At 45.4% G+C, this 26,190-nt stretch overlaps 1 protein-coding gene across 1 annotated transcript; it reads left to right on the top strand.

Annotated features, from left to right (window-relative positions):
* Positions 1–696: 696 nt before the first annotated feature.
* On the top strand, positions 697–25,620 carry Yy1 (YY1 transcription factor). The gene is made up of 5 exons (XM_057782330.1): positions 697–1,903; positions 13,001–13,163; positions 18,238–18,298; positions 19,961–20,119; positions 20,794–25,620. Exons 1-5 carry the CDS (start codon positions 1,243–1,245, stop codon positions 20,974–20,976), a joined length of 1,227 nt encoding a protein of 408 aa, XP_057638313.1. The 5' UTR covers positions 697–1,242; the 3' UTR covers positions 20,977–25,620.
* The last annotated feature ends 570 nt before the right edge of the window (positions 25,621–26,190 follow it).

The raw sequence follows: 26,190 nt of genomic DNA, 5'->3' as shown, positions 1-26,190 counted from the left end.
AGGCGAAGCCTGTGTCAAGATATCCCAAGGTATCGGAAATTTTAGAACGCTACAATAGTGGAGTCCACTACTCGAGCAGCCGAGACCCTCAGTTCCAACAGGCACCCAACGGCTCGCTCTCCGGTTTCCGCGGGTCATAAAAGAATAACGGACACACTTCCAACGGTGAACCCTAGGCTGCGCGCGCCGCTTCCGTCTGCCGCAGGCGCCCCGCGCGCACCGGCACGCGAGCCGCAGAGTTCCGGGCCGGCACCCGCGGCGGGATTTGTCCTCGGTCCTTCACTCCCGAGCCCAGGAGTCAAGGACAAACGTAAAGCAACAACAAAAAACACAAGCACAGGCGTTTCTCGTCAGAGCAGACTTTATTGCGGCGACGCCGCCGCTGTTCGCGCGCTCCGCCGGCAACACAGCAGCCCAAGGCGCGCGCCCCCCCTCAGCCCAGCTCTAGTTACCGTGCGCCGGGGTCACGCGGACCGTTCGCCGGCTCCTGAGGCGGAAGGCGCAGCGTCGACGCCCCACTCCCGAAGGTGGCCCCGGCCCCAAGCGGCAGTTTTGTCACTGTTGCACCGCGGAAGGCGGGGTCCGCGCGACGCGGAGCGCCGTAAGGCGACGGCGGCGCGGACCTGACGTCACGCGCCGGGGGCCAGCCAGCGCGCGTGAAGGCCACCACGCCCCCTACCCCAGTGGCCCCAATCGGGAGGAGCCCGGGTGAGTAGGCGGGGCCTCGAGGACCAGTGGGCCAGCGCGATTGGTAGAGAGGGAGGAGCCAGGGCCAGGAACAGCGAGTGGGATCGAGGCGGGGCGGGCCGCGGTCCTCGCGGAAGTCTCGCGAGGCCGAGCCGGAGCAGAGTGTGGCGGCGGCGGCGAGATCTGGGCTCGGGTTGAGGAGTTGGTATTTGTGTGGAAGGAGGCGGAGGCGCAGGAGGAAGGGGACAGCGTAACGCCGGCCCGGAGGGCGGGAGGAGGCGCGGCCAGGGCGGGCAGCTGAGGCGAGGCAAGCCAGGCGGGGAGCAGGACCAGCAGCGGCCGAGCGAGCGCGGGGCGCACCGAGCTAGGGAGGCGGGGAAGCCCCGCGGCCGCCGCGCCCGCCCCTTCCCCCGCCGCCCGCCCCCTCTCCCCCCCCCGCCCGCTCGCCGCCTTCCTCCCTCTGCCTTCCTTCCCCACGGCCGGCCGCCTCCTCGCCCGCCCTCCCGCAGCCCAGGAGCCGAGGCCGCCGCGGCCGTGGCGGCGGAGCCCTCAGCCATGGCCTCGGGCGACACCCTCTACATTGCCACGGACGGCTCGGAGATGCCGGCCGAGATCGTGGAACTGCACGAGATCGAGGTGGAGACCATCCCGGTGGAGACCATCGAGACCACGGTGGTGGGCGAGGAGGAGGAGGACGACGAAGACGACGAGGACGGCGGCGGCGGCGACCACGGCGGCGGGGGCGGCCACGGGCACGCCGGCCACCACCACCACCACCACCACCACCCGCCGATGATCGCGCTGCAGCCTCTGGTCACCGACGACCCGAGCCAGGTGCACCACCACCAGGAGGTGATCCTGGTGCAGACGCGCGAGGAGGTGGTGGGTGGCGACGACTCGGACGGGCTGCGCGCCGAGGACGGGTTCGAGGACCAGATCCTCATCCCGGTGCCCGCGCCGGCCGGCGGCGACGACGACTACATCGAGCAGACGCTGGTCACCGTGGCGGCGGCCGGCAAGAGCGGCGGGTCCTCGTCGGGCGGCGGCCGCGTCAAGAAGGGCGGCGGCAAGAAGAGTGGCAAGAAGAGTTACCTGGGCAGCGGGGCCGGCGCGGCGGGCGGCGGCGGCGCCGACCCGGGCAATAAGAAGTGGGAGCAGAAGCAGGTGCAGATCAAAACCCTGGAGGGCGAGTTCTCCGTCACCATGTGGTCCTCAGGTGAGTGCCAGCGGCGGGCCGCTGCTCGGGATGTTTTTGTTTTGAAGGGAAGCCATGTTTTATGTGTGTGATGGGCGCCGCCATCTTCTCCGCCCGGGCAAGTATGGCGGCCCCAAAAGATGGCGGGGGCGGCGGGCCGCGAAGATGGCGGCGCGGGGGAGGGGCGGCGCCCGGCTAGGCCGCAATGGCGTAGTTTGAGCGAGCGGAAGCGGGCTGTGGCGGCGGGCGCAGAGGGAGGGGCCGGCGCTCCTCCACGCCCGTGCCAACGGACGTGCGGCGGGCCGGTTGAGGGCGCCGCCCCGCGCCGGGCCACCCGCCGGGCGTTGACAGGGCCGCGGCGCGGGCCGAACGCGCGCCGTTCCCCCGCCGTCCCCTTGGGGGTGGCGCGGCCCCGCCCCGCTCCCGTGGACGCGAAGCGTCTCCTCGAAGCCCTTCGCCGAGCGGGCTGCGTAGAGCCCGCCGCTGCTGCCCCGCGGTCACGCTGGCCGGGGCCGTCGCCGCTGCGGGGCGGGACTTGGTGGCACGTAGGGCTCGCGTGTGCGGGTTCGGCGGCGGTTGGAGCCTGTCACCCGCGCTGGCAGCGCGCTCCCTCGCCTGCTCGACCCGGAACGGGAGTTCGGGAAGGAAGGGCCGAGCATTCACTGGTCTTTGAGTCTTGACGCGTTGTGGATTTTGTCTTTTAAGTGTTGGGCCCTATGCGGATAGGCTGGGCTGGTTTGCACAGCTGTGGATATTTGCCACCAACTAATAAAAGTCGCAGTTTCCCACATCTGTAGCCTTTTTACTTTATAAACAGCGGTCTTTGTTTCCTCATGAAAAGAATTATGAAAAGTGGTTAATTTGTTCTACTATGTTAAACAGCTTTTAGCGAAAGTCAGGAAGACCCTGTAGGGCTCCAAATAGCCTGTATTGAAAGAGAAATCCTTTCTGCTTAGAGTTCCGGAAGAGCTGTTGACTATTCGTTTTATCCAATACTACGCCAACATTCATTGTTGGGGTACTACCTAGACACCGTAGCTAGTTCACGTAGCCCTTGTGATGATAAAATTTGAGTTTGAGAGCCTTTACGTTTTACTAAGTTCTCATATTTGGGCAGAGTCTCAATATGATGTGATTTATTTATTATAACTGTTAAAATTCAGAGTAATTCGTGAAATACATGAAGGTTCCTAACGGAAAAGCTGGTCTAGTAGTGTCAAGATGACAGGAAGCTAGATGGGTCTGTGGTTCAGAGAGGAGGAGGGAGAGAGAGCTCTACGGAAATCTACTAGGAAGTGTTCAGGACGCTGTTCTGCACTGAATGAATCTCTGGGTAGAATCTGCTGAGCAGTTTGAGTTTATCAGGAGCTGTATATTTACATAAAAGGAAATTAGCCACTACCTAATAGTTAATCAAACGCTGCCTACCACACGTTTTGGTTGGTAACAAATAGTTTGTATACTGACGTGTTTAAACTTAGAAACTTTTCCCCCTTTTAGTAGAAATGGAATAACAACAAAAAAAGCAGGTTTAGGGCTTTAGATGAATTTACCAAATTTGGGGTGCCAAGTACATTAACCATACAAAACTTAGGTTATAAAACAGCTTTTACTTGTTTGGCATTTGATCTTACCAAAGTGTTAGGTTGCTTTTCCAGACAGGGGGAAAAAGCTTGATAGTGTGATATTGATTTATAAAGCAGTGTGTCAATAGACAGCCAGTTTGGGGAGAGAGTGAGGGACCTGGCTAATGTGGGTTAATTTACAATTAAGTCAGTATTTAGTCATTACTTCCCTTGTGTTACTGGCTGTACAAGGGCACATAGAACAGCTGGGGGGGGTATTTTAATGTCTGTTTCTTTAAAACCTTAATTGTCTGTGTGTTACTGACAAAAACAGTGGTTATAAATATTTGATGACAATAGCAAGGGATGGCCTATTTCCTCTGAATGTCTTGGTGGTAAATGATCCTTCTTCCTTGCCTTTGTGGCTTGCAGTTATTACCAAAAAGGAGCTTAGTGGTGTGTGGTCAACTATGCATGTCCCAAGTTCAGATTATGAAAATAATTTAAACTTCAAAACTGAATTAAGGCCATGCAATAAGCGAAGAAGTGGAAGGAGATTAGCTGAATTAAGTCTGTCATGTATGTGATGTTGCTGTAGTAGGAATGGTTCTCATTTGATTCTAGGCATGAGTTGCCACTCCACGTTGTATAGTTTATTGAATTAATGCTTTAGATGACCTAAACTAGGAAGCCACAGATTTACATAAGCACCAACTTCGTTACCTGTAGCCCTTGTAAAAATAATTATACATGTGGTTAGTCTTACTATTTTTTTTCCCCTCGAGTCAGGGTTTCTCCGTAGCTTTTTTTTGGTTCCTGTCCTGGAACTAGCTCTTCTACACCAGGCTAGCCTCGAACTCACAGAGATCTGCCTGCCTCTGCCTCCCAGGTTCTGGGATTAAAGGCGTGCGCCACCACCGCCCGGCAGTCTTACTATTTTTTGAGACAAGGTTTCTCTGTGTTTTCCCCTGACTGTCCTGGAACTAGCTCTTTAGACCAGACTGGCCTTGAACTCAAGAGATCCGCCAGTCTCTACCTCTCAAGTGCTGTGATGGCGGGATCCACCACGCCGAGCAAGAATAGGGATAGTCTTAATTCACTAGAAATTTTTTTGTGCCTCTTGGAGGTTTTAAATATGTGTTAGTAGGAATTTGTGGAAGCCAGATATTTGGGTTTTGTAGGTCTCTGTTGTTACCTCTTTGAACTTTAGAGTGACAGCATTGTTTGTGGAGGTCATGTTTTGAATGAACAGTAGCAAAGCACTGTAACTATTACTGGTAGAGGGCATAGAGGACTGCCCCTTTCCTTCACCTCTCACAGTTCAGTACTTTGTCTATCTCCCAGTAGTACCTCAGTGATGTTGAGTGACAAAACTTTTCCTGGGAAGATGCATCACACGGGCTGTTCACCCTAGATAGGGAACCCACACAGATCAGTATGCATATCACCGGAAAGTCTAACTTGGGGAACCAGTGTTATTGGAGTATTTATAGGAGCAGAAATGACTCAAAAGACAGTTGTATCACTAAAGCCCACCTCAGCATGGGTGACAGTTCACAGACTGGGAACCTGAATCACACTACACAGCCTGCAGGTAGCTCAACAGCTTAGGGAGTGTCCTTTCCAGGTGCCTTGGTCCAAACCCCTTGCAGGCAGATGATCTGCTGTGAGAGTCTTTTGCAGCTCAGTTTCATTTTTGTCTGAGGGGACTCAGCTTTTATTGTTTGCTCTGGCCAGTAGGGGACTAGGAATTCAGCTTAGTTTCAGGGACTTCCTGAATCTTTTTTCGAGTTTGCCGTCCTGTTTTAAGGAGCTTTTTAGAGGATGGAATGTTTCAGTCTCTAAAAAATTGTTACACAACAAATGATTGTCACTTTTTTTGATGCTTTTTATTGTTATTGTTTGTTTGTTGTTGGGTTTTTTTTTTTTTTTTTGAGACTTGATATAGCCCTAGTTGTCTGGAACTCACTATGTAGACCAGGCTAGCCTCAGACTCAGAGAAATTAAAGATATGTGCCACCACGATCTGCCACTTGTTTTGTTTTGAGGCGAGGGTCCAACATTTTGGCCAAAATTAGGGTGGTAATCATAAATCACCACAGTGACTTCGTCACAGACCTGTGAGCAGTCACTCCCCTCTACCCCTCTTCCTACTAGTCTTTCTGTCTCTGAGTTTGCCTATCCCAGATACTTTATACTGATAGAATCAGACAATATTTGCCTTTTTGTGTCTAGATTAGCATATATTTATGCATCAAATTAAAGCTTCCTAAACATTTTTAATACTTTGTTTTGAAATATTTGTAGTTTTCAGATTGGCATTTAGTTGTTTTTTTCCTTTATTATTGACAGAGCTGGTTTTGTTTTTGGAAATAGTCGTCAGATTCATACAGGAATGACTTATTTTTATATAACTAATAATAAAGGAAATCACTTAGCAAAAGCATCCGACTTCAAGAGAAATCTACATGACTTTAACTGTCTTCTGTTAAACCAACTATGGAAGGGCTTTGTGCTCAATTGAGTGAAAGTATGTGACCCTAGAAAACAACCAATACCAAGTTGAAATAAAACCAGATGTGTGTTACACTTTTTTGTTGTTCTATACATTCAGAAAAACTCGGGGCTTCTCAGTAATGACCATTTGCCATTCCTCTGTGGTAATGTTACCATGTTATAAAGAGACCATAATCATGAATTTCCACAGAACAAAGTCCCCAAAACTCTCCAAAGCAATACTGTCAACTATATGCCCTACATAAGGCAATTTTCAGTCTAAGACCCAGTTCTGATCTAGTGACTGGGGGAGGCCCAGCCTGCTAAAAAAAAGCCTGTGACCTTTGACTCTTCACTGCAGGTTATTAACCTTTCCTTCAGCTGCCCCTGATAACTGTTCTCTCTTCTGCCAGCAGGAGCAGAAAAGTCCCTTTCAGGAACAGTCCCAGCTCCTATCCTATCTAGTGCCAGAGCGTTTTAAGCTTTTGAAAGAATAAATATTAAAAACAGGCTGGGGTTGTAGATGGTTAGTGGATAAGAGCCCTGGTCACTTTTCAGAAGGACCAGGTTTGATTACCAGCACCATGTGGTGACTCACAACTGTCTGTAGCTCCATTTTGGTGCTCATAACATACATGCATGCAAAACATTTAAAATACGTTTTAAAAAGAGGACACAAACCTACACTGGACCTAAGGATGGTTGCGCCCAAGGCATTTCTGCTTGTTTTGAAGCGTGCTGAGACAGTTTCTAAAAACTGAGAAACTTGGGACTCATAATGGATTATTAGCAGAACAGTTATTACAGGAATGAATTTCCTAAGATCTGTAATCTTCTGTTTAACTCATCCTCTGACTCAGGTGTTCTTGATCCTACTTTGATATAGCGTAAGAATAATCAAATAGGAAGAATAAACAAAATGGAAACTTTTTATAGGTTTAAAACTCAGAATATTTACTTCGAATTCATATTACAGTTTTATCAGAAAAGTTGTACAACTTTTTTCTGTGTGTGTGTGTTGTGCTGTGTAGGAGGCCTTCTAGAAACCAGAGTAGGATGTTAGGTGTCTGCTTAATGCAGTCCATCATATGTCCTTGAGATGGGTCTCACACTGAACCTCGGAGCTAGGCTGGGCCAGCTGCCTCCTCTTTCCATTACCCCACTCCCCCCACAGCTTTGAGTCTTACATGAGTGCTGAACTCTGAACTTAGGTCCATCAGTCTTACTTACTGGATCATCTTTTTGGGAGCAGTACTTGTGAAGTAGCTCAGGCTGGTCTCATGCTCAAGGCAGTCCTCCTGTCTCAGCTCTTTCCTGGTGCTGTGCATGCTTGTTCTCTATACACATCTGTTCAGAACCATGGATTTGCTGATTGAATATCTAAAACATTTGACTATTGAAAGCATTAATTTTATTAGTTGGAATTGTAAGAAATGCTGGGAGATCCTAGGTGTTACTTGACTGGTTTATTGGTGTGTATTTATGTGTGGTCTCTGAACATGAGGTGGGCCATTTCCTCATTTGAAGTAACTTGTTAGTGAGGCCCATTGTGGCTTTTTGTGGTGTAAGGCTCTAGGCAGAGCCTTGCACACACACTAGGCAAGCACTCTCCCACTGAGCTATAGCTCAATCCTATGATTAATTTTCATTAACAACCCAGTGGTTTCAGGGAACCTTACTAGTAACCACATCATACTTGCCTTCTAGGGAGCACTGACCAAGACTTTTGACCTTGTCTTTTTTTGGTTGTTTGTTTTTTCTTTTCTTGAAACAGGATCCTTCAGTGTAGCCCAACCTGCCTTAAAGTTCATGACAATCCTTCTGATTCAGTCTCCTGAGTCCTGGAATTATAAATGTGCACTAACACACAGCTTAATTTTTTAATATTATTTTGTTCCTTTGTGCATGTTAAATGTACACAGTTACCACTTAGTCACACCCTACCTGGTCTCCATTTTCAATCTTTAATGCAAAAGAAGTTGTACTTCTTTACAAATGACCAAATGATTAATAGGAAGCCATATATACTTAGTGTCTTCTGTTTCAGTGCTGGGGAAGAACCCAAGTCCCACACAATAGGCCAGAGCTCTTTCTACTGAGCCACACTCCTGCCCTCAAAAGTAGGATGACCATCCTGTTACTTCAACTTTCTTTCGGTTTTTTTGTTTTTGTTTTGAGACAGGGTTTCTCTGTAGCCTCGACTGTCCCGGAACTCACTCTGTAGACCATCTGGTCTCAAACTCAAGAGATCCACCTGCCTCTGCTTCCCTTGTGCTGGGATTAAGCACCACTGCCTGGCTTTGCACAGTGGTTTCTAAAGTGGTTAAAGGTAATTCTTGTGCTGATTGTTCATGAATAGTGAACACGAGTGTGTGGATTTGGATGGTGTCAGTGCTGAGAAGATGGCTCCTTGATGAAAGTGAAACCAGAATGGCCAGAGATGGGAGGCATGGGGGCTCAATCCAGACAGAAAGTACATGAGTAGGTAAATGTGTAAACTAGGAAAATAGAAGCAGAATCATTGGAGTCAGCTCTTTAACAAGCTTCTTTTCTGGCAATCAAGATGAAAAAGGAAATTTACACTCTCCTTACTTGATACCAAGATGAAAAAAAAATTAAAAAGGCAGGCCTGTGGGTGTAACTAGAGCACTCATAGGCTCATGGCAGGAGGAGGATTACATGTATGTATACATGCCACAGTGCATATGGAGTTCAGAAGACAATGTTCAGAAGTTGGTTCTCTTTCTGTCATTTGGGTTCCAAGGATACAACTCAGATCACTGGACTTGGGAAATAAATGCCACCAATCTTGTAAAGTAGGTTGTATTCTTGTTACTTAGTGAGGAAACAAAAACAAAGCTATGAGTGGTGGCTGGAGATGTAAGAACCAAAAGCCTTGGAGGAAAGAGATTTCATTCTAGGTGTCGAAGGAGAACAACAATGAGAAAAGGCAGGCAAGGAAAGGTGTGTTTATTAAATGCCTTTTATCAGGCACCAAAAGCAAACTGTGAGAAAACCTGTTTGGTTTACTCCACATTGGGTAGAGGAGACTTTATTTTGAGTGCTAGACCTGGAGTGTTCCCAGCTTTCTTATAACTTCCTTGATTAGAGGTTGTTTTCAACTACTTTACTTATCATCAAACTGGAAGTGATCATTGCTAAGGGAACTGAACTACCAGGAAATGGACCAGGACGGACTGACTAGTCTGTATACCTTCCTGACTTTCAGGTCATACTATGTGCAGAAAGAGAACGTTAGTAGCTCAGCCTCTGCTCACTTAACAGACATTGCTGGCTAGACTTGGTTTCTTCAAGACTGCATCCTGGGCTGCTTAGCTCTGCTCTGGTAGTTCTGGGTCATCTGCATTTGGCCATAATGTTTTGTTGGAAATTCGGGACAGTTTTAGCTTGGTTTTCAACAGGGCATTTTTGTCACTGCACTCCTTTCAGTCACTTTATGTTCTCAGCCTTTTCTAAATAGGCCTTGGTTTACCTTGTCAAATCAGGTTCCATGCTAACCTTGCTTTCAAAGGCAACTCTAGCAATGAATCTCTTACAGGTGTGTCCATGAGCCATATAGTATATCTATGAACATGACCTAACACATTTGTACATGACAGTGGCCAAAGATTGGACATGTCCCCTGGGTCTGGTACATTAGAATCTTAGACTAGCATTAGATAATTTCCTTCCTGAACATAGTTTGCCTTGACTTGTGTATAGTATCACCTTTTGTAGTTCGGGGAAATCAATAGTGTATTTGACATTCAAAGTGAATCAGCTCACATTCTCCTGTACAAAATAATTTTCAGTATTATAAGATTAAAAGAAAGTATTAATAACCAGTGCAGAAGGTTGTATGTGCTGTGTGCATACCCGTAACCAACACTAACACTCACCATAAGGAGATGGGACTGAGGAACATGAGAACAGGCCAGCCTGGACCACATAAGATGCTAACTAACATCAAAACCAAAATTTGGCTGGAGAGATGGTAGTTCAGTGGCTAAGAGTACTTACTGCTTTTGCAGAGGGCCCAAGTTTGCTGACACTGCAGAAGTGTGGGCATATGGTGATGACTAAATTGATGGTGCAGCCCTGCCATACGCTTCCACTTGTTGTGTCTCACCCTCTTCTTAAGTGTTTGATCTCCTTTGCAAGGAGAATTAGAGGGTGACTCTGGGACCCTTCTATTTTCAGTGGGTGTGTTCAATGTGTGTATGGCTATAAATGAAGTCTGTATGCCAATAAATGGCACCATTCTTCAACTAGATTCCTTTGTATTCCCTATATGTGCTTTCTAATAGCCTGCATAGGCATGGCAAAGCAAAGAGAAGCTAGAGTTTGTTGTTACTGTTCATCGGTTCTTCCACACTTGGCTTTCTGAGCAAGTGACACCACCATCTTCCAAGAAGTGATCTGGTTTGTTACCAAGCTATGGTTTAGTCTTTCAAAAGAAATCTTTACCATGTTTTAAGGACCTCCTAGAAATGTATTCATTTGGTATCAAATCACATTTCTCAAAAATTAGTGATTTTCCTACTCAGAAAAGAAATATCTTAATCCCCTTTTCTCTAAGTAAAATGTCATCTGTATGTCAAGTTTATGAAGGGCCAGGTAGTAACACTGGGTTTTGTGGGTTTGTGTTTTTTATTTATTGAAGCCAATCAGATCCCTACGTTTTTGCATCAGGAAAGCAGGCAATGATGGCCTGTAAAGAAGTGGAAAGGATTGTATAAACAAACAACTTTGTTTATAAAGTAGGGGTACTTTTTGATTTTTTTTTTAAGATTTATTTATTTATTATATATACAACATTCTGCCTGCATGTATGCCCACATGCCAGATCTCATTACAGATGGTTGTGAGCCACCATATGGTTGCTGGGAATTGAACTCAGGACCTCTGGAAGAGCAGCCAGTGCTCTTAACCACTGAGCCATCTCTCCAGCCCCCTACTTTTTGATTTATGTGTAGGTGTGTGCATATGTCAGCTGAGTCAGGATGAGGAGGGCATCTGATCTCCAGGAACTGGAGTTAACAGGTAGTTGTGAGCTATTGGGAATGGGAACTCAAGTCCAGGCCCTCTGCAAGAGCAGTACACATTCTTAACCCTGCTGGGTCATCTCATGTTTTCATTTTGAGACAGGGTCTCACTATGTAGATTAGACTGACCTCATTCACTTTACCTCTTCCATGCTAGGATTAAAGGCGTGTGTCATTCCACCTAGTCCTACCTTGATTTTGACAGCCTTGGACTGGGGCTTGGATCCTCAGAGTAGTAGGCTACACTGGTGTCTAGTGAGCCCTAGGGATCTGCATGTAGAGATCTGCATGTTTTCTGCCTCCCCAGAGCTCGGATTGTACGTGCTACTTTGCCTGTTTTTTTTTTTTTAACGAGTGCTGGAGAGTGAACTCAGGCTTGTGGAACACTTGACTCTCTCCCCGACCCCTCTTTTTTGGGTTTTTGTACTTTTGAGTGTAGTAAGAACTGAGCCTTAAAAGAAGTGTTTTCTCTGAGTTGGAGATGTGGTTCCATAAGAGTGTTTCATCATTTAACTTCCTTGTGTATTCCCTGAGGGTAGAGACTATTGTCTCTGGCAACTTTGCCAGGGACAGGCATCAAGGCCCTGGCTCATATATGTGGAACTATACAGGAGTTGGTTTAGGTTGGGAGTTCTCTGTGCTGTGGATTTGACACTCATTATATATTCCCAGGCTGGCCTAAAACTTTGAAGTTGGAGGATGACCTTGAACCCCCCAATTCTGGTTTATAAGCCTGTGCCCTTGGGCACAAGTTATGTGGTACTGGAGATTGATTGCTTAGGGCTTCATGCTAGGTGAGCACTTTACCAACTGATCTACATCCATAGAAGCCTTTGTTTTAATCTTTGTATCAGAAATGTGTCTAAACTGACCCAGCAGGGGGGTGATCACTACAACTTCAAGGCCATCTTGGAATGACTAGTAGTAAGACTGGGAGCTGGGGAAAGTAGAACACTAGCTTCTCTGCCTGCCATCATGTTTCTGTACAGTGAGAGACTGACCTTGCTGAGGACAGAAAACTAGAAATGAAGTGAAAATATCTGGCTGTGGAGTCTCAGCTCTGTAACTGCTAATCAGTCACACAGCCTAGCCTGTTTTAATTGACCCTTCATCCATCCGTAGATGTTTATCTTTATCAGTACATAGATGAATTAGTGTGTTCATTCTAGTTCCTAAGAAGACAATTGGGCTAAACGGTTCAGCACACAGGTCTCAGGGTTAGGCTTGAGTTTATACCTGACAAATAAAAATGTTTCATTTATATTTTGTCCTTTTCTTTTAAAAAGAAAGAAAAAGGAGGAACAGTGAGACCCGTTGATCTTCCGGGTAAACTGCACAAAGCCTGATGACCTGAGTGCTTGGATTAAAGGTGTGCATCACCAATGCCTGCCTGACTTTTTTTTTTTTTTTTTCCAAGACAGGGTTTCTGTCCTAGAACTCACCCTATAGACCTTGAATTTAGAGATCTGCCCTCCTGACTCACTAGTGCTGGGATTAAAGGCATGTACCACCACCGCCTAACAAATAGGATGTTCTTTAAACAAAATAAAACATGTTTTTATAAAAACAATTGTGGAAGGTTAGAGAGGTGATTAATTTTTGTGTCTCCTTGCTGGGAGTGATTGAACTTGTAATGATTACTGGACTCTAAGAGTGTTCTTTTTTTCTTTCCTGTACTAGTTTGTGAAATAGGTAAAAAGGCAAAATTGAAACATGGGAGAAGCCAGTTAGATGAGAAAGGTAAACCTAGAGAGAGTGTGACAGTACACTAGTGGAGAGCTCGCTATTCCTGGTAGGCTAACTCAGAGCTCCAGTGTGAAGAAAGTCTGTGGGACTTGACATTGAAGGTTTGGGTGACCCAGGAGAAGAATCAGGAGTTAAAAAGCTGGAGAACACAGAATGAGTGGTTGAGAAATTGAGGCAGTAGCTATAGTTATTTTAAGATTCCATTGAAAGCTATTTTATATTCAGTGTATTTTTCTAGTTAAGATGATCAATCTCATGTGTTTCAGATGAAAAAAAAGATATTGACCATGAAACGGTGGTTGAAGAGCAGATCATTGGCGAGAACTCACCTCCTGATTATTCTGAATATATGACAGGCAAGAAACTCCCTCCTGGAGGGATACCGGGCATTGACCTCTCAGACCCTAAACAACTGGCAGAATTTGCTAGGTAAGTTACAAGAACTTTACTTTTTTTTCTGTTATAGGAAGTGTGTGAATCTTGCCAGCTGTATTCTTTGTTTCCAAGTGACGGTGATGGTTTGTATTCTTTCTAGAGGGACACTTCTGAAAACAAAACAGCCACTCTTGATTTTGATAATAGCTAATGCTGTTAATGTGTGAAGGGCAGCATTCTAGAGCTTTGCAGACTATGAGATGAGGCAAATATTCTTTGGTTCCACAACTGGTGTTGCTGTGAAGTTAAGGAAGTTGCGCATGATTTGTTTTGAGGTGGGTGTGCACATCACCTCTGTGCCTCTTTGTTAGTTCAAGCGTGTTACGGTGTGTCCAGATTTATCCTGGATGCTTTGATCACAGCAGGGATTTCACCAGTTCATAGATAACGATAAGTGTAACTCCTGGTGTTACCTTAATTTAAGTTGGAACTTATAGCTACCCTGGCTGAGCAGTCAAGATCTGTACTCACTGATATTTGTTTGTTTGCCTGAAATAGGATGGGTTCCTGCCGAAGTCTCTGGTAATTATATTAGTTTTTAGTGTTGTAGGCAGTTTTTATGAGGACAAATGCTATGCCTGAGTTTAATATTGTGCTCGTAAAGAAGTTAACCAGCTCTTTCTTGATGCTTAGAATTGAGTGAGGACATAAAAATGGAGTGGGGTTAGAGACATTATGGAAGTTCTAACGGGAAGTTTGGGGAAATCCTTATGTTTAGAGAGTAAAAGGAAGCAGTGAGAGTAGAAGAGAATCATTTGAAATCGATGTGTGCAGCAGCGTGACCGCCAATGAATAGCCTTGTAGAAGACCAGGGAGGGAGGAATCCCATCTCCACTACACATTGCAGCACTGCTTCAGCATCAGGAAAGAGGACTGAGGAAAGAATTTGAAGAGAGAGAAGCTATAGGTTGTGAGCAGTACAGCTTAGGCACAGGTGACTCTTGGTATTGCTTTGATCCCTTCCCCCCACAATATCTCAAAGCACCAAAGATAAAGGGCCTAAAGCTCAGGGAGAAGACCACTTACAGAGAATGTTGTCATGAATGCCATGGCCACGGTAGGTGATGAGAAGACAGTACTTGGTGTTTTAAGAGGAACACTCCCTGTTAAAAGTCTTTATTTAGCCCTTGTGCGTGCTTGGCAATGCTGCTGAACTGCAGCCGAAACCCTCAGCAGTCTTTCTTTTACAGTCAGCTCTTAGGACTTTGGTTCTATATTAGAATTGGGTGTTACCTTGCTCACTTTGCTAGTATGAAAAAATTTTTTTAAAAAAAGTGTGGCACCAAGGTGGACTAAGGATTGGACTCAGTTCCATTTTAGATTACATCCCTTAAAAATCATGTTAACCTACATGGAATTATTCGACAGTGGTGGTAGAGAGAAATATCTGAACCTACGTGCCCTGTTATTTTCAGGTTTCCGCATTGTAAGACTGTATTGTCGTCATGGAATAGGGTCTTCTGGAGGCCTTTTGCTGGGACTCTGACAATAGAATACCAAGTTTCACTGTTGGTGGCCACATCATATGATCTCTGCCAGTTACGACGAAACTTGTTCTCCTGGTCTTCCTCTGGCCCTCTGTACTTTGATGGGGGAGCTACATTGCTCTTAGCTTATGGCTGCAAATTCCTGTTTTTCTCTTTTCCATTCTGTGGCAGAGTGGGTATGCTGTCCTGGACATGGAGCTGATCAAAGAATGTCTCAGTCCTGCTACACTCCACCTAGACAATAGACAGACAGATGGAAGTTAGAAAAACATTACAGTGAATTTATTTGAGTCCTGTCTTTAAAGCTGAGGGGTGGGATCGCTCGGTTTTTAAAAGAAATGCTTGGCCTTGCATGACGGAAACTCTAGATTTACCATGTAAGTCTGTAAGTTGACTGCTGTGTATCTGTTATCCAGTGCTAAGGGGAAGCTGCATAGTGAATTTGAAGCTAGTCCTGGGATACAACATGAAATGCTGTCTTTTAAAGGGGGCGAGGTGCTGGGCGGTGGTGGCGCACGCCTTTAATCCCAGCACTTGGGGGCAGAGGCAGGCGGATCTCTGTGAGTTCAAAGCCAGCCTGGTCTACAAAGTGATTTCATGAGAGCCTAGGGCTGCACATAGTGAATCCCTGCCCTCCCCCCTGCCAAAAAGAGGTTTAGTCTTGATTTTGAGGTGGTGCCATGTGGGGGGGTGTCTTTATACTTCACTGAGTTGCCTATTTAAGCTGGGGCCTGGTGAAGAAAGTTGTTTCCTAATTAAGTAGGGAGTTCTTTTTGTATATTTTCTTAGAGGTGCTGACACTGAAATCCTGTAGTCTAAGGTAGATGTGTGTGCACTCCTTTAATTCCAGCACTTGAAAAGTAGAGGCAGGAGGATTGCAAATTCAAGGCCACGCTGTGCTTCCTAATGAGATCCTGGTGCTTGCAGAATATAGCTGCATGGCAGCAGAGGCTGTTTTAGCAGCTTAAGTCCTGCCTCCTGACTTTATGCTAGTTTGTTGTATGTCAACTTAGTTGGGACTTTGGTTTAAACAATGCTCTGTTAAAATTGTGTCTGGGAAATTGCTGTAGGGGTGAGCTGTGGAGTCCATTCTTCATGGTGGTGCTCCTTCCATGTGTGACAGGATGGTGTACTGACTGACTTAAGACCAATCTGGACTATATGATTGAGACCCTGTCTCCAAAGCCAAAGGAACAAAAGAATGAACTTATTTCCAGCCACATGACCAGTGATAGTAGTGACTGTCGCTACCCAGGTGTCTAGTGTGTGTTGTCTTTGATGCCTTGCAGCTCTGATGTAGGGAGCATTGTGCCTGCTTACAGAGTAAGAAATTGAGGCCGAGAAGTTGAGTGATTTGTTCAAGGTCATGAAGCTAGTAGAAGCCAACTCCAAGTCACATCCATTCTGTCGTCGTCCTCATCATGTCTGGTTCTGTAAAGTATCCTAGTCAGTGATGGAAAACACATCGAGGTGGTGGGGTGGGGTGGGAGTGGCCGTCATTCTTCACTTGCACATCAGAGCTTCTCTGAGGGAAGACCCTCTCTGTTGCTATGGATGGTTAAGTCCTTCATTGATTCTGGGTCTTGGGTTCATCCAAATGCATTGTAAATTCTCACTCTAAAATTAATACTGAATGTTAGCACACATTTTTGAAAATGATATTTTAAAGGGAAAAAAATAACGCCACTGGGAATGGTGACACATCTGTGACCAGCACTTAACACGTGGAAATAGGAAGGTCACAAGTTCAAGGCCAGTCCTGTGTTACACAGCAGGTTCAAGATCAGTCTGGGATGTATCCGAGAACCTGTTTCTAAACACCTCATTAAGAATGGAAAGAAAGTCAGGAGGCAGAGGCAGGCTGATCTAACCTCTAGGTGGCGCAGTAGCACCGGGCTACCCTACTCTGAACTGAACCCCAAACTTGAAGATTTACTGGCATTTAAAGCAACAGAGACTGGTGAAGATTACACAATGTAATCCTAGCACTTAAGTGAAGACAGGTATTTGAGACCAGCAAAGACTAGTTAAGAGCAGGCACTTAAGTAATGGCTTGTTAACTGGCATATTGGTAATCTACTTAAAGTTTGTCTGCAGGGTTGGAATTGGGAAGAATATTCTGAGATTGATCATTAGGCACTGTAGAAGCTTCCTCTTTTTCTAGTCATGGAAGGTTTGGCCAGGTTGCAGGGTTTGACAGTATAGGGAGGGCCAGTTACCCTCTCCCCAGGTATGAGTAGAAAGAGTAACCTGAGCCTCTGTTACTGTTACAAGTCACTTTGGTACACTGTTGTTAGTGTTAAGAGACCATTGGCTTAGTTATTGTTTAGATACCAACTTTCATGGAAGAGTATGACGTGACAGAGCTAGGGATAAAAAGCTCTGTTTTTAAATTTTAAATCTTTTATAGTTTTCTATGAATTCATTTTTTGTCCCTTGATCATACATAGACTTGTAGGGAATGTTTGGAGAGAAAGTTTTCATGAAAACCAAGGCTGCTTGAGGAAGTAGCAGATGGGCAGGTTCTTTGTTGGCAAGCTGTGTAGATAGTAGCCTCACCTGGGGTTCTCCCAGCTGTCTTACTACCAAAGTTCTTTTCTCACGGAGAGCTCCCAAACCACAGCCAGCAATGTAAAAATAAGATAGCTGGTGACGAAACCCTGTCTCAAAAACAAAGTAAAGGCCTGGAGAGATGGCTCAGAGGTTAAGAGCACTGGCTGTTCTTCCAGAGGTTCTGAGTTCAATTCCCAGCAACCACATGGTGGCTCACAACCATCTGTACTGAGATCTGGCGCCCTCCTTTGGCATGCGGGCATACATCGAGGCAGAATGTTGTATATATAATAAATAAATAAATATTTTTAAAAAAACAAAGTAAAATTAAAAATTCTGTAAAAACTGTCATCTTCTATTACTACCAAAATGTATACTTTAGAAGCCGTATAAGTGGCAGTTCCTCACCAGGCACTGGTGGTGCACACGCCTTTAATCCCAGCGTGCAGGAAGCAGAGGCAGGTGGATCTCTATAAATTCAAGGCCCAGCCTGGTGTACAGTGAGGTCCAGGACAGCCAGGACTATTTATTACAAAGAAAAACCCCATCTTGAAACCCTACCCCTCCCCCCCAAAAAGCAGCTGATGATTTAGGGTAACTTGCCATGACCCCACCCTGACTAAGTTATAAGTCTGAAGTTGTCAGGGTTGTCGATCTGTGTGGGGTTTTTATTTTTTTATTTATTTTTTGCTAATGGGGTTAGGTGGGAAGAACAGATGTTAGAGTCACACAATAATGGTGCTGATGATGCCATTCTAAGCCACACCAGCTTCTCAAGAGGCAGCAATGCAGCCTTTTGGAGTACCAGCACTTACCTAGGACGTTGGAAGAGCACCTCTTGCTCTTCTGGCTCAGCAGATTGGGTAGTTTGGTCCTTTCCCTTTGTGAAGGGGAGTACCATGAGCTTAGTGTTGGTGCTACAAGGAGCAGTCTCGGGACTATTTGATTTATGGTTGTCTAGTGTGACCCACTCCTACAAATCTGTCTCTCTCTCTCTCTTTCTCTTTCTCTTTTTTTTTTTCAATAAGAATGAAGCCAAGAAAAATTAAAGAAGATGATGCTCCAAGAACAATAGCTTGCCCTCATAAAGTAAGTAATGCGAGGGGAGTGTTGGTTAGTTGCTGCTTAGGCTTCAGACAGTTTGTAAGGAATATGTACTTTGATTTTCACTTTTCTAACTAAAACAGAGCGAGGAATTAGAATTTTTGGTTTATAAACACGAGACAGTTAATTTTGTTTTGTTTAGTAAAGGACACTTAAATATGTTAAGTGGGGCTGCTGTAGGGGCCAGTGTTCTTATTCTGTATATTGTACAGACTGTACTGTGTTAGGTCTGTTTGTTTTGGATCATTAACAAGTCTGTCTTAAGACAGTGGGTTGTTTTCACCCATAAATCTTTACAAGACTCTACGCTCATGACTGAAACTTGAAGATTATGTTGAATGTTGCTAGAATAGACCAAATAAAAACTTGGTAATTTCTTTCAGTTTTCTTTTTACTTTGTTAATTGTGCTACTAGGAAGGTGCATAACCGTTTTCAAACGCAGCTCTGGTCTTTAAAGTAAAGGGGGGGGTGACTGAAAAGCAGTTTGAGGTGTTTGGGGGTGGCAGTCAGTTTTCAAATTTGATTGGGTTTAAACGGGGGAAAAGATATAAATGCTTAGAAACTAAGGGGAAGAAACCATTAATGGAATAAAGAATTTGCCAAAACAGCAGTTGAAGTATGTTTTGATAGATGACTACTGAAGACCATGTACTTAAAAGTCTCTGTACTCCTTGTAAATGCTTGTAGTATGGAGGTTTAGGGTGCATGGTGGCTTTTATCTGTCAAAATTAAGACGCATTTGAAAACTGTTATGCCATAAGTGCCGGGATCTCTTTGCTTCTCTGTATAAATGGGAGCTGAAGCTAGAGGTCAAGGTGGAAAACTGGCTTTCCCCTCCCTTTTGCCTGTGAAGCTGTCTAGTGGTGACCTGTGCTGTCCTTCTGTCATGCTGTCTCACCATTTCCCCACTCACTCCATCATGGGCAACAACTGCAGAAGAAATTGTTGAGGACATGCTGCTCTCGGGCACCACACATCCATCTGCCTCCCCCGCACTGGTATCGCTTTGCCTGCCTCTTCCTTTTCCCAGTGTCTCACCAAATAAATTTCTTCTGTAGTTGCCATTCCTTGGAGACCCTCTTGCTTCTTTCTCTGTCAAGAAGGGGAAAGAGGCAAAGAGAGAAGAGGGAACAGTAGGCGATGGAGAATGACAGCCCATTGTTGCAGCACAGAATACGGGGCCCACCAAAGGTAGTGGTGGACTACCGTCATTTTAACTCCGTTTATTTCTCAGTGCTTCTGTTACTTCATCTGGGGACTGTAGTTGGGTGAGGCGGCTGTGGTATAGCTGGAAGCCAGGGTGCTGGGTTCTACTCCCAGCTTAGCTGGCTTCTGCTAATAGTGTGACCTTGGGCAAGTCTACTTCAATACATCTCTGAGCCTCAGTTTCCTCATCTGTAAAGCACGGGTTTGCCATAAATAATAAGGCCTTTTTCTCAGCTGTCTGATTTTTTTCTTTTACTTTTTATTTATTTATTTTTGTCTTAAATAGCCTCAAATAGCTTAATGTTCTGTAATGCTAAGTAAAGTTAAAGGGGGGCTGGGGAGGTTGTTTGCTGTAAAAACATCAGTAAAAGCTGTTAAGTGGTTGAGTCCTTTCTCACAGTTTGCAGTGTAAACCACTAAGCTTCTTTCTCTGTTTTAAGGGCTGCACAAAGATGTTCAGGGATAACTCTGCTATGAGAAAGCATCTGCACACCCACGGTCCCAGAGTCCACGTCTGTGCAGAATGTGGCAAAGCATTCGTTGAGAGCTCAAAGCTAAAACGACACCAGCTGGTTCATACTGGAGAGAAGCCTTTTCAGGTAGAGCCAGTTCCTGTTCCCCAAACTGCAGGTTAGGGTACTGGGCAGGGTGGTGATGTTATGCAGGTGGGGGTTGGTGGACTCTTATTCCCGTTCCTGGTATGGCTACTTGAAGGTCTGCCTGAGTTCCTGGTGACTGTGTGTGACTGCTAGTGTTGGATACTGGGTGGTGCTGTCTGTTGAGAAAAACAGGATTATGTGAGAGTAAGCCCATACTAAATTTCTAGTGTGTTCACAGAGATTCAAAGGTTCCATGTTTTGGAAGTGAATAGTATGTTGAATTACTGATGGAGTGCTTATGAGGTGCTGTGGCTATGTGTGCCTCAGGTGACACTCAGTGCTGCTTATAGAAGTGAATGGGTTTGTAACACAATTCTTTGTGACAGTTGGCATCATTAAATGTCTTAATCATTTGTATTCTACTTTCTGGGGTGTCTTCGGACATACTAGAACTTTAAACTGGCACTTAGTACAACAAGAGCTAGCGTTGGGCATGTAGTATCAGAGATCCCTCCCTGTCTGTCAGTTCTAGAATATTCCCAGAAGGTTCTCCAGGGGAGGAAGGAGACCAGCTCAGTAAAATAATAGGTGGTTCCATCCAAGCAATGTGCTATTGACCCCTAGGGTCTGGTCCCAGTTGCCAAGTGGGTTGATGTCTGATTTTTCCTTGACAGTGCACATTCGAAGGCTGTGGGAAGCGCTTTTCACTGGACTTCAATTTGCGCACGCATGTGCGAATCCATACCGGAGACAGGCCCTATGTGTGCCCCTTCGACGGTTGTAATAAGAAGTTTGCTCAGTCAACTAACCTGAAATCTCACATCTTAACACACGCTAAAGCCAAAAACAACCAGTGAAAAGAAGAGAGAAGACCTTCTCGAACATGGGAAGCATCTTCGGGAGTGTGATTGGGAATAAATATGCCTCTCCTTTGTATATTATTTCTAGGAAGAATTTTAAAAATGAATCCTACACACCTAAGGGACATGTTTTGATAAAGTAGTAAAATTTAAAAAAATACTTTAATAAGATGACATTGCTAAGATGCTCTATCTTGCTCTGTAATCTCGTTTCAAAAACAAGGTGTTTTTGTAAAGTGTGGTCCCAACAGGAGGACAGTTCATGAACTTCGCATCAAAAGACAATTCTTTATACAACAGTGCTAAAAATGGGACTTCTTTTCACATTCTTATAAATATGAAGCTCACCTGTTGCTTACAATTTTTTTAATTTTGTATTTTCCAAGTGTGCATATTGTACACTTTTTGGGGATATGCTTAGTAATGCTGTGTGATTTTTCTGGAGGTTGATAACTTTGCTTGCGGTAGATTTTCTTTAAAAGAATGGGCAGTTACATGCATACTTCAAAAGTATTTTCCTGTACAAAAAAGTTATATAGGTTTTGTTTGCTATCTTAATTTTGGTTGTATTCTTTGATGTTAACACATTTTGTATAATTGTATCGTATAGCTGTATTGAATCATGTAGTATCAAATATTAGATGTGATTTAATAGTGTTAATCAATTTAAACCCATTTTAGTCACTTTTTTTTTCCAAAAAATACTGCCAGATGCTGATGTTCAGTGTAATTTCTTTGCCTGTTCAGTTACAGAAAGTGGTGCTCAGTTGTAGAATGTATTGTACCTTTTAACACCTGATGTGTACATCCCGTGTAACAGAAAGGGCAACAATAAAATAGCGATCCTAAAGAAAGATTATGGCAGAAAGAGATCTGTAAGCACAGCCTTATTTTCTTCTGTTGTCCAGAATACTTATAATTCTTGAGCCTCCCAGAAATTGGAAGCTAAATAAAGCAACTCGAGTTTCCTTTATTTTGCACTCAATGACAGTGACTGTGATGAGATCCGTGCATAGACACTTAATATTTCCTACATGCCCTGAATTCCGGAAGAGTAGGCAGTAGGCACCCCAAGCTAAGGAACTACCTCAGAGTACACCAGATGGCCCATGTCCGACAGGATTGCCCTTGATATCCTGGTGCGTGTGGGAGTGTTATATTTGCATGGGGCCTGATGCTTTCTGAATGGGAGGCACCAACTGGCAATGAGTGCACCAGGGAGCATGGGCCTCCTCATCACTCAGGCTGCCTTCAAGGGCAGTGGCTCCTTGGCTTGTCCAATAGGAAATCCAGTGCAGTCCTTATTAGATGCTAGCAGATGTAGCAATTGAGTGCCAGTAGCAGTTTGATGCTTGTAAACACACTTAAGGGCAGAGCGGCAAGGCGATTAGATTATTAGAAAGTTGTACTCAGTGAGTACTTGACTTGTCATGTTGTGACCTCTTCAATGTATGAATATAATTTTTGAATTTTACTTAGTCAAATACCAGACTTGTTAAATATTTTATAAACTGCCGTGATACATCAAAATCTCATTTATTCAAAATGCAAACCTAACTGTCTGTCTTTCTGTGCTGAATGCTTAACTATAAGGTAAATGGCAAAAACCAATACCAGATTTAGTCACAAAGAGGCCGGGAGACCAACCGGTCAAACACTTAGCTCGATTTCTTATGGCCTCACCAGGAGGATTGGTGACCTAGAAACAGTGACCCTGTGGCTCTGTGGAATTTTGAAGTGCCTTCTGAACTATAAATGAAAATCGTAACTTGGGACACTTGTTTTTATTCGTCCAGAATCTGTTATCCAATGAGTAGTTGACGGGACTGAGCTCATCAGCAGACCCAGCTGTGCTTGGATGGCAGGCTTTGCTGTGCCTGGCAGTCAGGAGAGAGGTAAGCCTAAGGAGGGGCCCCTTCCAAGCCAAGTGCCCCGTGTGATTCTCTGCCAGGCCTGGGCAGAGCTTCGCCAGTGCTTTTGTGAGCACCCAGGTCTTCGCTCCCTCCCATCAGGTTGAGCTTTCCCAATTGCCCTGCAGTAGGAGTCCAGAGCCACATTGCCCTCCCTCACCCAATGTTGTGCCACCCTTGAGCCTTCCTTAAGACCCTCGCCCAAGGCTTCACAACAGAGCAGACCTGTGCTGTGGCAAGGCCTTCCAGCCACCCTGAGAGTCAGGCCTTTAGTGTGGAGTGAGGCCTCATCTTCTGTGCCTTGATTCCTTGGGAGATGCCCTCGTCCATCTCTTCTGTCCCTTTTTGTCTGAGTGGAACAGTCATCGTCTTCACCCTTCCTGTGTTAGCGCTGTCTTCTCAGTGTGCAGTTAACTTCTGTTAGGAGTTCATTTGGGGGTTCAAAGACAGCTTGGTATGCAGGTCCCTGCTGACTACAGTTTGGGCTTAGGACAACAGCATAGGGAACTAACATGAGTGGCAGTGGCCAGGGGAAAGCTGCTTCTCATTGGCTTTGCTTAAGCCCATTTTGCTTGTTAGAATTTATTATTTTGTTATAGATGTAATTTACTAAAATTTGAAGAAATGGTGTTCTAACAGTGAGTCCATTGTCTAGAGAATTAATCTGATTTGTAAGTAATACTGATAGACATATTTTCTTACATCTGAGCAGAAATAAATGCATGTTTTTAGCAAATGTAATGTAAAAACTCCAGAGGATAAGTTTACACCTAATAAGATGTTGTTTTCTATTTTTGAATTTGTTATTTGCCCCTCTTTGGTAGTGGGGTTGGGGGCATATTATCTGTATACAGAGCTGTCACTCTAGGGTGACATTTATCTCCCACAGAGATGCTGAGCTCGCACCGTGGTGGTCCTATGCGATGTGTGTGCTTTGCCCAGACTCCAGGCCGGAGGAGCTGAGGAAAACCCAAGACTTTTCCCCCTATTTGGTTTCCATGCGCAGGTTCTTCTGAATGCCACTTGTTTTGCTAAGTTTGGGGATATAAGACCCTTTGAGGGGATGGTGTGTGCAATGCTTGCCCATGTTTCTAGGTAGACCTGTAGCTTGTGTCTTTACAGATGAGAACCTACTGTTAGTGAGGTGCGTGGTGCTCCAGGGGTGATAATGGTGCTGGCCTGACTTTGCACCACCCACCTTCCCACTGTGCAGGACTCACCTGTGGTATAACCTCAGATCACTCGCACTGGAGTGTATTGTCTATGACCCAGGAAGTCTTGTCCCTAATTTTATCCACTCCCCACCACAGGCAGAGAGACCTGACTGCTTCTACCTTCCCTCTGTGCTCCAGAATTGGCATGATTTTGTCAGTCTGCAGTGTTCATGTTTTATTCTCTCAACATCTAGCCTACAAAAAGAGCAGGAACTTTGGGAGTCAGAACTAGGGGTGAGCACACAGTTGCCAGTAAATGCCATTACTACTAAAAGTCTTTGTTCTAGCAGTCCTACTGGCTGCTAAAGCCAGCTCCTTTTCTAGTCCAGATTGTTTGGCTCTGGCCTAAGAGGTCCCTATCTGGCTTTGCAACCCCTTGGTGTTAGTGTGACTTCAGCTCTTCTTCCAGAGTCCAGGCCTAGCAGGTCCTGGCAGATGCACTCCACCTAAGTTTTCAGCTCAGGCTATTAAGTCAGAACTTTGAGGCATGTGTGCTTGCTTGCAACTCTGGGCGAACACCTCATATCCTGCTCTTTGACTGATCAGAACAAAAGGTACTTCATGCTTCAAATCACTCACTTCCCAGCAGCATTGACCAGACTGGTTAGGTCTCCAAAGTACTGACCTTTTCCCACCACTTGTTGCTGTTCTCAGGGTGTGCTCAGGTGCCTTGCTTGCCTCAGATGGCTTAAATACTAGTCCTTCGGATGAGTGGCACCAGGCGGGAGAGGATAGGTGTGTGGCTAAGAGGCTTCCTGGCATCTTCTTTTTGCCTAATTGGTCAGTATGGTGCCAGGAAGATCATCCTCCAGCTGGGACATTATTTAGACTATAGGAAAGGTGGGTGGCAGTTGTGAACAAATGTCTGTCTCTTATAAAAACAGTAATGAAGCATTGGAGCTGAATGTTGGCAGCAGGTTATCAGGCAGGGTGCACCTTCCAAAACTGGTACAAGGTGTGCCCAGCCGGCATTCTGGAGTTCATTGAGGGAAAGGGTGTATTAATTGGCAGCAAATTGCTTGGCATTCCATAGAGTGGCAGGTTTGATGATACTACTTAAGGCCACTCAGACACCCAAAGAAATGACATTGGGAATGGACGGCTGTGCCAGGTTGCCTTGTCTTCCTGCCTGGGGCCACATGGTGTCTACATATATAGCATAATGGAGGGAAAAGGCATCAGTACCAGATTCGCCTCTTATAATGCCAGCAGCTGTTAGACCCTGGTGTCTACAAATGACAGGAAAAGTTGTGTTTTCATTTTCTGGGAACTTGTGTAGGCCCTGGCTCAAGGACTTTGCAGTGTGTGTCATGTACATCTTTTTAAGTGTTCTTTGCTGTTCTGAAGTTGTCCTTGGTTTTTCCTTAGCTCATAGATCATAGACACAGAAATATTATAGTATTTAAAGCATCCGCATCAAGCATCAGATGGCTTCGCATCCAGGAAAACATAACTCAGTTTGAAGCACCAAGCATGTGTAACATGGCTCTATACAATAACAATAAACGCTAATGTTAAGCTTTTTAATGCCTGTGGTTCTTGTTTGTTCCTCACTTTGCTGAGTGTCATTACACCTTGAGCCTGGAGGTGAGTACCCTACCCCCCACCTGATGTGAGGGGTCCTAAATTCCCAGGGAAGATGCAGTGACTTCCTTTATCACCCAGGAACAGTGTCACAAGTGCAACAAATGTTCCACTCCCAGGCCAGAGATTGTAGTAAGAGCCCCACCTACTCACCAAAAAGCACAACCAAGTGTTTATCGAGCAGCTGGGCTTATGATCCCCAGTGTTAACCTCAGAAGCTCAGGAACCAAAAGATGGTTGTCCGAGACTTGGCTAGGAATGTGCTTTTCTGCCTGCCTGTGGCCCTGGCGTCTTATGGTGCTTGCAAGCAAGGCTCCCTGCCCATCCCCTCCCATCCCCATACTGAAATGGGGCTGCAGGCATAATGATGCTGAGGTGGCAAGGCCCCAGCCCCTGTGAGCCCCAAAATTGCTGAGGCCACAAAAGACTGAGCAGCTGGGATGAACAATCCATTCCTAAATCTTTGGCTGGTAAGTGGGCTGTTTTCTGCAGATATTCCCAAA

Source organism: Chionomys nivalis, chromosome 10 (assembly GCF_950005125.1).
Source record: "Chionomys nivalis chromosome 10, mChiNiv1.1, whole genome shotgun sequence".
NCBI classification, from domain to species: domain Eukaryota; kingdom Metazoa; phylum Chordata; class Mammalia; order Rodentia; family Cricetidae; genus Chionomys; species Chionomys nivalis.
The sequence above is the reverse complement of the archived record's forward strand: the minus strand, read 5'-3'. Positions and strand labels throughout refer to the sequence as shown.